The sequence below is a fragment of the Onychomys torridus genome, chromosome 20 (assembly GCF_903995425.1).
Source record: "Onychomys torridus chromosome 20, mOncTor1.1, whole genome shotgun sequence".
Lineage (NCBI taxonomy): Eukaryota > Metazoa > Chordata > Mammalia > Rodentia > Cricetidae > Onychomys > Onychomys torridus.
In genome coordinates this window covers 30015557-30031402 of record NC_050462.1, presented here as the reverse complement: position 1 = coordinate 30031402, position 15846 = coordinate 30015557, and the positions used below count along the sequence as shown (strand labels likewise).

At 46.0% G+C, this 15846-nt stretch overlaps 1 protein-coding gene across 1 annotated transcript in view; it reads right to left on the bottom strand.

Annotated features, from left to right (window-relative positions):
* The window catches only part of E2f7 (E2F transcription factor 7), a 39855-nt gene that overhangs the window by 11389 nt on the left and 12620 nt on the right, over nucleotides 1-15846 (bottom strand). Inside the window, exons 3-6 of the mRNA XM_036169483.1 lie at nucleotides 14622-14790; nucleotides 10373-10663; nucleotides 8764-8922; nucleotides 7219-7353 (exon numbers count right to left, since the gene is read on the bottom strand). Of these exons, the coding sequence (XP_036025376.1) occupies nucleotides 7219-7353; nucleotides 8764-8922; nucleotides 10373-10663; nucleotides 14622-14790 (754 nt within the window). The remainder of the gene's footprint in view (nucleotides 1-7218; nucleotides 7354-8763; nucleotides 8923-10372; nucleotides 10664-14621; nucleotides 14791-15846) is intronic.

Below are 15846 nucleotides of genomic sequence, written 5' to 3'. Positions count from 1 at the left end.
CCTTGTCAGAGAGTTTATAGCGATCTCCTCCCATTCTGTGGAGTGGTTTCTTCACTGTTTCTTCCTTGGCTTTTTAGTTTGACAGGATCTTATTTTCCAATGGGATCTGTTGACTATGCTTTTGAGATTGGATCAAAAAAAAAAAAAAAAAATCTTGTCCAGATTCCTGTCCTCAAGTGACTGTATACTTGTGTTTTTATTTTATCTTTCTAGTAAGATAGGGCTCCAGTTTCTTACAAAAATGTTACCATTTATGGAAGAGACTTTCTTCAATGGATGCTCTTGTCACTTTCGTCAAAAATTAGTTGGCTGTAAAGAGGACTTATTTCTTGGTTTGAATCTTTGCCACTACCATTTTGTTTGGATACTCTACTCCGTAGAATGTTCTGGAATCAAGTATTGTAATGCTTCTGGTTTACTGTTTCTGGTTCAGAATTGCTTTAGCTCTCTGCCCTCCCCCCCCATTTTGATTTTGGTTTCTATGTAGTCCTGACTGCTCTCCTGAACTCACTCCGTAGACCAGGCTGGCCTAGAATTCACAGAGATCCACCTGTCTCAGCCTCCCAAGTGCAGGGATTAAAGGCACACCCAGGTCCACAAAAGTTTGAGATGTATTCAATGCCTCTCACCAGGTTGGAAGTTTTTGTCATGGATACTTCCATCCTTTTGTTAAGGCCTGAAATTTGCTTGAAGGCATTTTATGTTGCTGCGAAGAAAATTAATTTCTTGATTTCTTTCTTGTTATTGTATGCAAACGTAACTAATGTTCGTATGTTGGCCTGTACCCTGCAATCTCTCTGAATCCCCTTGTTGCTTCTAACAGGTTTTGTGTGGTGTCTACGTTTTTCTCTACATAAAGTCATGCTGTTTGGAAACTGGTAATTTGACTATTCATTCCTTTCCTACTTATGTCTTTGTCCTACACTGTGCCAAGCAAGAATGGTGAAAGATTAAAGACGTTAGTTCAAATTTCTGCTACTGTTAGCTCTTTTCTAGAGTTCACTTGAATCATTAAGTCCTTTGTTTGAAACTCGTTTTTGTTAAATGCTTACTAGGTGCTTCATGGCTACAAACTTCCTAGCACTCCCGCTCTATCCGACAGGTTTCCAGGTTGTATTTAATTTCCGTTGATTTATTTATTTTTAAATTTAAATGTCCCCTTTGACCTTTTCATTGACTCCATGGTTGTTCAAGAGAATACGGTTTAAATTTCCATCTGCATGGTATATTTTTGCTATTCCTTTGTTACGTAGACAGCTTACCACTGTGTCCGCGGATCCATTCAGCAGGCTTCATCTTTTAATTGAGGCGGGGAAGAGAGGGTGGGTATAGGGATGGGGATCTGTGTTCATTCATCATAAATATCATCATAAATAATTCAAACTAATCATTTTGGTCATTATTTTCTGAGCACCTTCCTCTCTATCTTTGAGGTTCGGTTTTCTACATCAATAAAGTTAAATTCTTTCTCTTTTGTGAAACTGCTCCCCTGGTATGTTTTATAGTCACATGATACTCATCCTTCTGCTTCTAGTGTTAAGACTACTCTAGGCATTTAGAAGTTACTGCATTTATGTTACAGTGTGTGTGTGTGTGTGTGTGTGTGTGCACGCTCATGCACAGAATGTGTGTGGAGGTCAGAGTACTGCTTGAGGGAGTTGGTTACTCTTTCTGCTTTGGGTTCTCTGGGTTCTGGGGCTCAGACACAAATTGTCAGCAAGGCTTGGCAGCAAGTGCCTTAACCTGCTGAGCCACCTCACTAGCCTGAGGAATTTCTTACAAGTCTATAAAGCTGGTCTGGTGGGGATAAACTGAATCAGTTTTTGCTTGTCTTAGAAAAATTTCTGCCTCATTTCTCAAGGATTACTTTCCTAGAAATAGACTTTTTCTTCTTCTTTTTTAAATGTAGAATTAACATTTCTTTTCCTTTTAGGATAAACAAATCATATATGTGGTTAGTCATCTACATCTGTGTAGGTGAGTACACCTGTGAGCAGGCGCCAGAAACATACGAATCCCTTCGAGCTGGAGTTAAAGGTGATTGAGGGGCTAGTTATGGAGGTGTTGGTATCCTAAATGGTTTTCACAGTGGTGCAGCCAGTACTCTTAACCACTCACTGAGCCATCCATCCATTTCTCTTTTGGTATTCTGAATATCCCATCTCATCCTCTCCTGGTATTTGGCTCTGGTTGAGGGGTCTGCTGGAGCAAAGGAAATGCCACGGGAGACTTGGGTCTTGCGCTTTTGAGTTTGATAAGGACATGCCTCAGCGAGGTGTTTCTGTTGGCTGGTCTCTTAGACTGTGTGTGTGTGTGTGTGTGTGTGTGTGTGTGTGTGTGTGTGTGCCCGAGTACTTCTTGAGACTAGATTTCTGTATCGTTCCCAAGACCTGCAGACCAATGTTTTCTTGTCCCTCTCTTTCCAGAATACCATCATAACAATGCTTGCTTACTTATGGCTGAGTACGTTTCAGAGGCGTTAAGTTTTTCTTCTTCTTTTTCCTTTGTTTTTAACCTGTTCTGTTCAAAGAATGTCAAGTTCAGAATTCTTTCTGTGTAATGTATTCTGCTGCTGAGCCTCTTGACTTTTTTTTTTTAATCAGTTGGTTTTCACTTGATCTCCAACACCTGCTAAGTTTCTTATTCACACATCATCTAGCTTCCTAATTCCACTGAATCATCTATAAACTTTCATATATGATTAAATTTCTTGCAGTTATACTTTTGAATTCCATCAGTTCCTTTTCTTTGGAGTCCGTTGTTGGAATTAGAAATTTTGGTTCCATTGCATTTTGTTTTTTTGTTTTGAGACAGGGTTTCTCTGTGTAGCTTTGCATCTTTCCTGGAACTCACTTGGTATCCCAGGCTGGCCTCGAACTCACAGAGATCCGCCTGGCTCTGCCTCTGGAGTGCTGGGATTAAAGGCGTGCGCCACCACTGTCCGGCTCCATTACATTTTTAAACATGCTTCTTGTGTGTTGACTTGGATGTCCTGGCAATACGTCCAGTGGCGGTGTATGGACAGGCTGCTTGGCTTAGGTTCAACGTCGATGTTTTAGTGCGGTGGTCATGCAACTTCTTCAGTTGTAATCAACATCTGCGACATAGGTGGGCGTCTCAGAGGCTCTTGACGAGGAGCACGTGAGAACATACTGCCAGCTAGGAAGCTTGTGTGTTGGCCGCTCTGCAGTGTATGTCTGGATGCAGGGTGCTCATCTGTTCCGTTGTCGAGGTAATGTTGTCCCCATGAGTCCCGATGGGTGTAGAGCGTCACACTCAGGAAAAACATGCCTGTTGGTATCTGAGCACTGCACCAGTGCTCGTGTGAAAGCCTGAGGGCTGTATGGGTGAATTCACAGGCCTTCTGGAAACCAATCTGCTCAGGGCCAGCTGTCTCGTTGTCTCCTGGCCTGAACATGGGTAGGTGGGGTCCTGTCTGCTTCTTAGAGATTCTTCGGGAGGAAACTTAGAATAGAGTTTGTTCATTTGCTACTTGGGGCCAGAGGGGGGCCAAAGAACTGTTTTCCAGAAGTCTCAATGGATTGGGCCAACTTAGGGAAGGTTGGGCGGCTGCTTTTAAAGTCATGGAGGAGTGGGCTACTCTTTCCGGGAGGTGAGGGGTCTGTAGGTAGGTCAAGCTTCCCAGAGGCTTAATGGGACTGTGACACTGAGGGCCACTAGCTGGTTGCTGGGTTGCTTCCTGTAGCTAGTGGGGGGGGGGGGGCTGACCCAGATGTCCGGTGATTCTGGATTCAGCAAGAAGGTAGAGACACCTGTTTTGCAGAGCCCACTAAACTGAGCTACTCAGGGTGGGTTGCCCAGGAATTTTCTGTGATGAGGGCTACCAGGCTGGTTCACAAGGCTGAGCTGCCCGAACCACCTGGGAAGTTTCCTGGCTAGGTGAACTGAATTCCAAGATGGACGGGCTCTTTCCTAGGATGCGTGAGGGCTGCTGCCTTTTCTACCAACACGTTTCAGGTGCCTGTGGCATGCGTGGGGACTGCTGGGTCCTTCTGGTCATGCTCCCTTGATTTAGGGTTGATTTGGAGAGTGGCCACATATGCTGTGCATTTCAACCTGCACCTTTATAAAATCACTAACGGGAAGTAGAGATGTGTAAACACAAGACACCACAGACGGTGGAACTGAGACCAGAAGCCACATCCAGGAACGCGTCCGCCGGGGAGACTCAATTTTCCTCTTTCTTTCTGTTGTCGCTGTTTTCCACGTATGCAAATGACTAAAAACCCGAGAGTACTCATTTTAGAGTTATAAATAAATAATTTCTAGAGGGTGCTCGGATTCACAAATATGGGATCCGCGAATAATGAAAGTCAACCTTTTATAATTCACTTCTAGTTCTGGAATTACGCACACAGATCTAGACTGGCAGACGCAGAGGTGACAGTCATCTAGGGATGGATGAGCCAGCAGGGAGGAAATGAAGGACTGGACACTTAGGAAGAAGTTATCCGCACTACAGTGATTATTCAACCCAGGTTACGTCTACAAAACTCATCAAGTTGCAACTGCACTATTTATTGCTTCCCAGCGATACGCCAATAAAATTAAAAAGAAAACGCCTGCATATAATCAGCTGCTGTGCCGTTGAGAAAGAAGAGGGAGACAGTTAAGAAGCTGAAATGCGAGACCCTTAAGGGGCCAAGAGCAAATTGAAGATGTTCCAAATACGGCCCCTGCATTGATGACAACATTGACAACATCTGACCTGGAGAGTAAGGAAGAAATAATATAGGTTGCTGACAGGTAGAGAACGCTTAATTTACAATTCCTGACCTGACTCCAAGTCCTCCTTCCTGCACTGGAACAGAGTTCTAGCAGCTGTGATCTCACAGGCTAGGCTGTCCACGAATCTGAACTCCTTGGCTTCTTAACAGAAGCCTGAGTCTCTGCTGATGGACAAGTTCAATGGCCCCGCCATCCTGGAGTCACTCTTCTCCTGTAATCTCTACGTTTAGAGGCTCCTAGTTACCTGTTAGAGCCAGTCTGAATTTCTTGGCTCAACTTTAGAGGCCGTCCAAAAGTGTGCTCCCAGCTTATTTTACATATATATATTTAAAGATTTATTTATTTATTATGTATACAGAAGAGGGCACCAGATCTCATTACAGATGCTTGTGAGCCACTATGTGGTTGCTGGGAATTGAACTCGGGACCTCTGGAAGAGCAGACGGTGCTCTTAACCCCTGAGCCATCTCTCTAGCCCAGCTTATTATATTTTACCTCATTTTCTACCCTACAGTCTCCACTTCAACCAGGATGGCTAATCTCCTAGACATGGACTAGATTTATTCCTAAATGCGCTATTTATTCTGAATAATTATAATTATTCAAATATTCCGAAACTGAATCCACCAGGTCTTAACTTGTATCATCTGAATTCCTACAGAGCCAGTACCATCCTGTCTAGAACTTGATTACTTTCTAACTTCCAAACCAGTGCTAATTTTACACCGCTGACAGGCCATTAGCCAATGACAGTGAGCAATGCAAAAGACAGATCTGCCCTTGGATGTGCAGGGCAAGGGTTATCATCCCATGATACCAGTTTCCAAATTGCAGCTGCCCAGAGGAGACATTCTTTAAGTGGCCAGGGAAAACATCATGGGGATGGTCCTTGAACCAGATATCGAAGCCCAAGACAACGTATTCATATGTCACAGAAGGATGCTTGGGTCAGGCATAGCAATTATGTAACACTGCTGCCCTACAGTTCTATTATCAAGTGACCTTCTGGTTGTCTTTGTGTAGGAAGACTCTGTCACAGTCACATAACGATGAACTAAATCTTAATGGCACATATCTCAGAATGCATTCCTATCACTAAGCAAGGCATGACTATTTTTAATGCTGACGAAAAGGTTTCACAGGTGAAGAGAAGCCAAAGGAATAGAAGCAAAAAAACAACCAAAAAAACCCAACCCAAACAAAGCAAAACAAAACAAAACAAAAATCCAAAAAACAAAAACCAAACCAAACCAAACCCCATGAAGTCTTTTATTTCATGTAGGCAGGGGCTGCCCCCCCCCCCCCCAGCTTAACTCTCTCCTGGCATAAAGTATAGTAAATGGCCTGCAGTCTACACTCAGTAAACACTTGCGGGGTTGAAGTGGTTACATTTGATTTGAAGGGGTTTTTAATCTAGATCACAGTATGTTACCAGGGAGGCAGAGAGCCATATCTTTCATAATTTGTGCCACTACACCAACACCGAAGGGTAATTTAAAAATTATTTTAATGGCTGGCGCTCAGGCAGCTCGGCTGCATGTCAAGTCCCTTGCACAGGAGACCCCGTCTCTGACCGCACGTGTGGTAACCGAGAAATAAGCGCAAGGTGATCCCTTTTGCTGTGGATGCCACTCTGTATAAATAAAATGCTGATTGGCCAGTAGCCAGGCAGGAAGTACAAGCGGGACAACAGAAAAGAGAATTCTGGGAAGTAGAAGGCTGGGGAGAGACACCGCCAGCTGCCACCATGAGAAGCAACATGTAAAGACACTGGTAAGCCACACGCCATGTGGCAAAGTATAGATTAACAGAAGTGGGTTAATTTAAGATAGGAGAAGTAGATAACAAGAAGCCTGCCACGGCCATACAGTTTATAAGCAATATAAGTTCTGTGTGCTTTCTTGGTTGGGTCTGAGCGACTGTGGGACTGGCGGGTAAGAGAGATTTGTCCTGACTGGGCCAGGCAGGAAAACTCTAACTACACCCTTTGATTATGGTTTAGCAAAATCATGGTATGTTTAACCTTTTATCTAAATGACATACAAGGTATTTGACATGTCCCCACGAGATTGAGAAGCTACCTCATGCATGTCATGCTTAGCAGCTTTGTGAGTACCTGATTGTAGTTTTTAAATGTCATGTGGGAGTTCCCTGAAAAAAACAAGAGTTTATTTTGCTCATGTTGAAACAACCCAAGTTCAGAAGCGTCACTTTAAATTTTCAATCCTAAACTTTTCAGAAAAAAGTTCCAGAGTAAAATATAAATTCACAAATAAGTCTACTTCTACAGTTATGCAAATCCACAGTCTTCTAGAATTTTCCTTCCCGATGTGCATAGGGCAACTGGCACCTCTGTTTTCTGGAGAGTCATCATTGTTCCAAGAGAATGGGAAAAGGTCAATTTTGCTGGCTAGATTCATAACTAGGGCAATTCTACAGCAGGCCCTCGGCAAAGTTGTCTCTCCTTACCGATGGCGCTGAAGTCCACGGGCCCGATCCATTTGAAGGCTGGCTTCCGGCCTCGCTCTTCCGTGACGTGTACTTTCTTTATCAGAGCCAAGCTGGTCAGAACATTGGCTATGTCATAGAGCCGCCGTACCTTTGCTGAAGATGTAAAACACAGCCGTGGTCATGCCATGGGTCGTGCCATTGCATTTTAGTTTACAGGACAGGGTACATTCCTTGGCTACCACATAAACCTCCAGAGGACAGGGGGGTGTGAGGCTGATGGCCCTGTCACGGTCTCACTGGAGATCTGTGTACCCGAAGCATCAGCAGACACACAAGTATTAGGGGGAAGGCAATGTGTCCTTCCCCTCCTACAACTTCACATCTTGTGTAAGAGCCCTCTGCTGATGGGAACCGAGCTCCACGATGGCAAAAATACCGGGGAAGACAGGTTGTGATCAAAGGCTTAGTGAATATGACCCTGGTATGTGGCCAACCAAAGTGTGCCCTTCGTGTCTCCCAGCAAGAGGTGGTGGCACCTGCCTCATAGGCAGCTGGCCTGTAAAAAATGACAGGGATCCCCTAGGGTCCCTGTGATGCCAAACTCCTGGTCCACAGGACGATGAAGATTCAAGGTCTTGAGGCGCAGTTTTGAAAAAGAGCATCCGCTCACCCGGAACCCTGGACAAGGCAGAGCAGCGTGACCGGTGTGGCATGCATCGGAAAAGCACTTTGGAGAAACTTTGGAAAAATGCATGTCTGAAAGGGAGGGGAACTCGGATGGCGTGTTAAAAAAACAGGACAAGATGGCCTGCCTGCTTTTTTATTCAAGGACTGAAGAAGGGGTCAGACGTCCACTGGATGTCAGGGTCACTGCTGGGGATGGGACTTAACCATTTCACCCAGAGTGCGGCTATTACTCCAGCAAAAACAAACAAACAAACAAACAAACAAACAAACAAACAAAAACCCCAAAAAACAAAATGCAACTCGAGAATGATGAGCTTGTGGTTCCTTACAAGGGCACAGACCCTGCAGCACAGCTCAAAGGAATAGGAAGATGCCAGGGTGTAACACCCGGAGACTCTCTCCCTTCCGAGCAGCCCTGCCCCCCCACCCCGGCCCCAACCCTGGCCATTCCTGTGCTTACCTGTAGAAAACTTTCATCTCCACCCTTCAGGGAAGTAGGCAGGGGCGGGGGGTGGGGAGAGAAGGGGAGAGAAGACTCAGGCATTCTGTCTCGGATGTAGTATCACCAAAGAGAAATGCAAACCGATAGATATCACACCCTCCCGGGCCTGGGCTCTCGGGGAGCATTCTGCCTCGCCCTGTCCACTGTGACAGGGGAGGAAAAGGCTTCTGACGTGGATTTGGTGTGTGGGGGGTTCTATTAGCTGATGGACCGCTTATAGCACGGAGGGCTTTTATGAGCACAAGGAATACATTTCTCCAAAACCACCATCATCAATAAAAACCCTCTCTGGATATATGTATTTCCGAGGCAAGAAGTGGCGTCAGCAAGCCTCCCCTTCTGTGCTGACACATGGATTAGGCGAAAACTCTTACTTTTGAATTTACTGTGGTCCGGGGTGTCTTGGCTCTCTTCTATGAGGATTTTGGCAGCCACGTCCAGGGTAACAATCTTGGTTTTGGAGACGAGGAACAGCATGACAAACTTCTGGCTCATAATTCTTAGAGATTTATCTTTCCGGCTATTTGCAGATGCTTTTTAAAAGGGGAAAGAAAATAAAAGTCATCAAAATGCGGATTTACCACAAGAAAGACTTTGCTACCCATTTTCCAGAGCTACCTCACTCCACCAGCGTATGGGAGGACCATCCCTGGTGATAGGCAGAAGCCGACTGGAAACACATCACAAAAACAAGCCTGTAAGGAAATCAGAAGATCTTCCTGCTTCTTGTAAAATCACTGTGATTTTCCAACTGCTCTTAACACTTCATACTTATATCACATAATAGAAGCCATATGGCAGTTTACTCCTTAAGCGACTCTTTGAAAAGATTAATGCAGACAGATAAAAGGAGAGGGGTAGGGATCAGGAGTTGTTTTTAGTTCTCTTAAAAGTAAGAACTCCATGTATGAGTCATACACGTCCATGTGTATGGCCGTACGTGTGCTTATGGGGCGGGTATTTGTGCATGCGTGTGGAGCCGAGGTGGACACGTCATGCTTCTTCAACTCATTTGTTGAGACAGGGGTCTCCCACAGGACGTGGAGCTCAGCGATTCCGCTAGACTGACTGGCCAGTGAGCCCCAGGGATCCTATTACCCCCGTCTCCCCAGTGCTAAGGTCATAAGCACACGCCACTGTGCCTGACTGTACTTGGGTAGCGGGGATCTGAATTCAGGTCCTTCCTCAGCTATCTTCCCAGCGCAAGAAACCCATTTTTTTTCTCTGTTATCACCATGTCTAGAGGGTACCCTAACAGAGTTGGTACCTGCCTTTACACAAACGGGACACTGGTTACCCCTGTGGTCCTGTGGATGGCAGGTAGAGAATCCTGATAGACAATCGTCTCCTCTGGTTATACAAGTACTTCCTCATGGGGCAGAGCTAAAAGGCTTGAAGCTGTGGATCTAAGGAACACCATCTACCCTTCCTTCAGCGTCCAATAATGCAAGGCAGCATGTCAGTGATGCCTGGTTGTGACATCCTCACAACAGGGGGGGACATGGGATTCATGGGTCTCGCGATGTTTACAGCAAGAAGAGACACAGAAGTTGGGGTGCAGGAAGAACAAGGACGACATAAAATTAAAAAAAAACTAATAAACTTAAACGGCACCAAGGGGAAGGCGGGGTTGTCTGTCTTTCTTAACAGACTCAGCTACTGGGGCTGTTTTTCTCAGCAATTCACTCTAAGAAGAAATCGAATAAAACGCTTTGAGAAGATAAAGTGAGTCTCAAAGGCAAACAGTACGTGGCTGTCGGTCTCTAGGGCTCACACATTCTGACCGGAAGGAGGACTGCCACATGTAAGGTGGGTGGCGTGGGCGGCTGGGCTGGGAGCCCCTCCGCCTTCCTTCCGTAGACAGAGTGAGAGCACGTCTCCCCCCAGGGCTCACAAACGGGCACTTCCCATCTTAGTGGTCAGTTTCCTAAGAGGCGACCACTCCCTTTTTGTCACTCTTGGGAAGTTTATAAATGAACTCACAGGAAGGGTAGTCGGATTCAGCAAAATCGAGTAGGTGCTGATCTTGGGGATCCGGGGAGCTGTCTTTCCTGCGTTCTCCAAAGCGATAATCCACCAAGTCCAGCTCCTTCTGCTGGAGGCAGGCCATCTGCTCTTCGTATTTCTGCTCCTCTCCCAGTCTCTGGAGCGTCCTCAGGGTTTTAGGCAGGCTGTGCCGACCGTGCCAACCGTACTGATTCTTGGCCACCCGGCTGACCAGATGCAGCGACTCCAGCACGTTCACGATGTCATAGATGCGTCTCCTTTCCACGCCTGTGTGCAAAGGAGAAGGCAAAAGATGTCACGCAAACCAACATTGCTGATTTATCCACGCCTGATGGGCCCCGGGCTATTTCTGTGGATTACTTCACTGATGTCCAAGTTAATGCCCAGCAACTGTGGATAATCTCTGAGGCCATCCGAGGAAGACGCGAACAGACCACCCCCCCCACCCCCGATTTCTCCCTGGGATCCAACCTTCAGACACATCTAGGGTAACGTCCTCTTGAGATGGCCAGACCTGTGTGGCAAGTCAGCACGGCACCTGATTTTCAGACCCATGAAGCAAACCACACGCGCATTATGGTGGTATGCCAGTATGCCAACAGCATGCCCTGTCAGACACAGTGGCTGGTGCTAGTGACCTGTTCCTAACTGGTGGCCTTGCATTTGTTCCTTGCCTCATTGCTGTATCAAATTTTTGATAAAGGCTACGTAACGGAGCGGGGACAGTCCATCAAGGTGAAGAAGTCACAGTGGTGGACGGTAGGCAGCGACCGCACCTACGGTCAGGAAGCAGAAAGAGATAGAGCTGGCCTGTCCTTTCTCATTTTAATCAGCTGGATACCGTCACCACATGGGACTGTGCCACTGCCACATTCTGGGTGGGTCTTCCCTGCTCAGTCAGATTTTTCTGGAGAGACACCCTTGTAGGCTCAACCCAGTGAGGAGCCTAAATCCTGTCACCACATCTGACAGCCAAGATTAACCACTGCAGGACTATAGAACAGACTGTCACCTCATCATGGGACAGTACTGTCCTTTGGCAGGAGTTTGAGTGATGTAACAGATAGTTAATATACTAACTCTGAACAGTACGGTAAGGACAGTGGATGGTGGACATTGTCTCCCGTTTTGAACTGGTTAACTCCAGATTCAAGGGCTTGGGTTCCCTTCTTGTGTCCGCTGGAGGAACACAAGACCTCTCTTTGCCACGGCTTGTGGGGGACTCTCTTTGTAACAAGCTGGCCAACAGCAAGCACAGAGCACAGAGGCCTACCGTGAAGTCCACACCCTTCGCTGCACTTGCCCAAGCAGGTTTTTTTTCTTCTAATGACTGAAAATATGTGTGCTGGTTGAGTCTAGAATCAGACCGCCTGGACACGAATCCTCAATCTCTCCCTTACCAGTGGTTCACGCTAGGAAGTTACTTAACCTCTTCATAGTAAAGTACTTACCTTAAAAAAATAATTAAGTTAGAGCATAAAAGGGTCCTCGGCAGCTGTTCATTTTGTCTAAATATGTGCATGATTTGGAGCTACCTAAAACCCCCGCTAACAGTCACAGTAGAGGCAGGCGGATTTCAAACATGACTCATTCCGTTGTGTAACAGGCCCCAGGCCTGCTGTTCCCCCTGCTCTCATTTATGTATCCATACTAAAGCCTCCAGGCACTCTGCAGAAAACCCCAACCGGCTAAAGACAGTCTATTTGTCTCATTTTTCCAGAAAGAGACTCAGCGAAGAAGGTAGCTTGGGCTCTTCAGTGATATAAGAAAGACGTCAATTAACAAAGGCAACTCTGGACCGAGGATGAGTTTCACCACACACACGAAGAGGCATTTCACGGTCAATCAGAACATTTCCACACACGACCCTGTCTGGCTTGTCCCCGACCCCAGGCTTGGCGCCAGCTGCTTGCTAGAAGGCCCTGGCAGGAGCCTCTAGTCTCGGGCTGTCTGGTTCTTTACTCCAGCCTGTTTCCACATATCAACACGCCCTGCACCATCTCATAAACCTTCCCATTAGAAATGTCATGTGAACGCAGCTGAGACACCCCGGGGCTGGCCATATGCCGGCCTGTTGTGTCATTTTGTTCTCGATAGTAAGCTGTTGAGTCTCCACCAAGTAGCCAGGCATCACAAGGGAAAAGGAACGGAGATCCGGACTGCTCTGAAGGAAAGACAGAATGTGCAAATGAGCACATTTGTAAACACCCAATGTGGCAGCCCCTGGCCGGCTTAACTGCTTATCATTTCAATCATGCTCAAGTTTCGCTGTTTAGCGGCCTGGGCTCCTAAGGTCCCATTCACAGGGCTCAAGACCTATAGGCTCCTCTGGGGCTGGGAAGGTTTTCCCGGGCATCCTGCCTTCTTTTGCTTTTGTATTGAAGTGGTGGTCTTATTAATTCTACTCATGGCCCTAGTTGTCCATACAAGGACTTAATGATTACTATTTTTTTTCTTAAGTCTCCTTCCCTAGGAACTGAGTGAAAACATTAACACAGCTCAGAATAAGAATCAAATGCTGTGCCGGGCGGCAGTGGCGCACGCCTTTAATCCCAGCACTCGGGAGGCAGAGCCAGGCGGATCTCTGTGAGTTCGAGGCCAGCCTGGGCTACAGAGTAAGATCCAGGAAAGGCACCAATGCTACACAGAGGAACCCTGTCTCAGAAAAAAAAAAAGAAAAAAAAAAAGAATCAAAGGCGGTTCTGTTTTCTATTTACTGAAGTTATTCCCAAATCTTTAAATGCTTACTCTTTAACACCAGAGTCAAATCTGCATCGCAGCAGACTCTGGAAACAACACTTTGAAACTCTGCACATCTTTGCATAAATGGCGGTCTTTTAAATTAGGGAGCAAGGGGTTCAGACTCTAGGCCAGATGATCACTGAAGAAAACAGCTTCTAGGGAGAGAGACTAACTTCCAACCTCGCAGGGGCGTGGGGTCGGGGGAAGACTTCATGGACCCTAATGAGGACACCGGATGATCTGGCAGTTAACCCTCATTTTCTGCAGGACTGTTTTCCAAGATCCCTGCCAGGACCGAGTTAAGCACATTAGTGGCATTAGCTCAACTCTGTGCTGACTCCGCCGGGCCTGTCTGACCCAAAGCCTAGCCCATGGGCTGCCCATCAGAACCCACTGCCTCAGTTTCCAACAGCCAGAACGTTTTCAGCTATCAGCTCAAGTAACTCAGACTGACGGCCCACTATTCTGGCATGTTTCTCTGGGCTATGGAAGACAGACAGCTATAAAACTATTAACGTTCATTTAGCTTACCCCTTCAAATGCTCCCCCACATGGAAAGTGTCCCTTTAAATAAGTGGATACATGCCCCTGTATACCTCCAGGTTAGCGTGATTTCTGTTTAAAATAACTGTCAACAATTGAATTATCCTGAAATACAGCCCCTGACCACTAGGGGTCTCTCATCCAAAGCAACTGTACATGTATTTGCAGCTGTGCCGGGATCATACATTATACACGCTCCTGCCACGTGAACATATGCATTCTTCTTTGTTAGGAAGCTTAGCTGTGTGAGTTCTGTCCAGATGTGCATTTTCTGTTCTGACAGGGCTTGCTGCGAAGACGGTGGCACAGGACTTTAGGCATCATGCTCTTGCTCTCCATTTTTTTTTTTTTTTTTTCTTTATACAGGGAAGAACCCTAGTTCCAAACTCTTTGAAGCATTATTGAAAATAAGGAGCAAGATACCTGCAATTTTCTTAATGACAGGGTCTCACTGTGTACCCTAGGCTGGCCCCAAATCTAGTCCTCTTACTCACATGTCACAAGTACATGCCATCAGACTCAGCTTATATTTTTAGATTCCAAATATGAATTTAAAATGAGATTAATCTGTAATGTAAGTATAAACTTATTACCTTTTGCAATTAAACACATTTTCTTTTGGTATGGCTTTATGTATGATATTCGTGGTTAAACCCACTTTGTACATGCGCAACAAATTCTCTACCCTGAGCTATAGCCCCACCCAACAGTTTTAAGATCGAAACTCCCAGAGTTCCCGTTTGGCCCTTTAGGTCTGGGCTCCCTTGAACTCTAGGCACAAGGAAGGGAGATTTGGTGGTGATGGAGACAGGTCTGCCCGCTCCCCTGACCTCGCCCTCTGTTGATAAAGGAGGTTTACCAGATACCTCTGGCCCACCCAAGGTAACCCGCTTCCCACCGTCACAGACGACAGGTCTCCACTTAATCGGACGATACATACCGAGGCTGAGGGCGACTTCATCTAGGGAGATGGTGGTTTTCTCAGTCGACAGTGGGTAACTTGGATAGCGAGCTAGAAACTTCTGGCACAGCAGTCCTAAGCTCTTCTGTTTTCTGCTTGGCCTCTGCTTTTCATAGTCATCCACACTACCGTCACCAATGACATCGAGCTACAGAAGGGTGGAAAGAAGGGAGCGGGGAGATGCCATGGTTACCACCTTAATTTCGGAGGTTAGGAAGCTGTTGGCAAAGTTGTCCCAATCCACACCATTCAAGATGCCAGAGAAAACAAATTGTAGCCTGATTTTCTTAACGCTTTCCCTATTATCTTCTCTGGACTAAGTTGTTTTTTGCTCACAACACGAGGCTCATGGTCACAACTCATGTTTACAATTCTAAAACAGGAACGTCTGTCCTGGGCAGGTCGTTTCTTCCCTCGCCTCTCATAGGTAGGTGGACCTGGCAGCAGCGGTGGCAGGCACTTGCTGGAGATGTAGTAGCATCTCAGGCCCCATCCAGGACCCGCTGCATCAAAATCTGCTTTTCGAGACTCTGGGTGGACTGTTAGTTACTGACGGAACATGAGCTACAGTGACCTGTTGAACTGTCATATATTTCAAGATGGACCAAATCTTGGTGAAACCCCACAAAGGCCAATGAGTTAAATTCCTTTTTGTTTTGAGTATACTCAGGTAGCGTTCTTGTCTCTACCCATATTTAAACAGGTCTCCATGGCAAAGCAAAGGCTTTTCAACAGACAGACCCAAAGGAGAAGGATGGTAAGATTATCTCAAGAGATCCAGAAAAAGCTGTTGGTAAATTGCATGTTGCACATTTCATGAAAATACAAAAGCTAATGTCTGGCTAGCTGAGAAACCTTGGAAGTATTCCCTGAAGACCAGGAAAACAACAAGGATGCCCTTGTCACTGGCCTTCTTCTGTGTTATGCAGGACACGCTAGTCGTATGTTGGGACAAGAAAGAAGAAACTGAAACAAGGTCTGAAAAGCACAAACAAAACCTTTCCATTCTGAAAAGGGTAGGGGGGTTCACTCAAAACAATCTACAAAAGTAAGAGGAATTAGCAAGACAGTTGAATACAAGAAGAGATGTTTTAAACCCAAGCTGTACGCCTATACAGCAAGAGTAAGTAAGTGGAAAAGGCAGTATTTATAGTAGCAATGAGAATGATAAGGCTTTTAGGAGCCAATCTAGCAAATCCTCAAG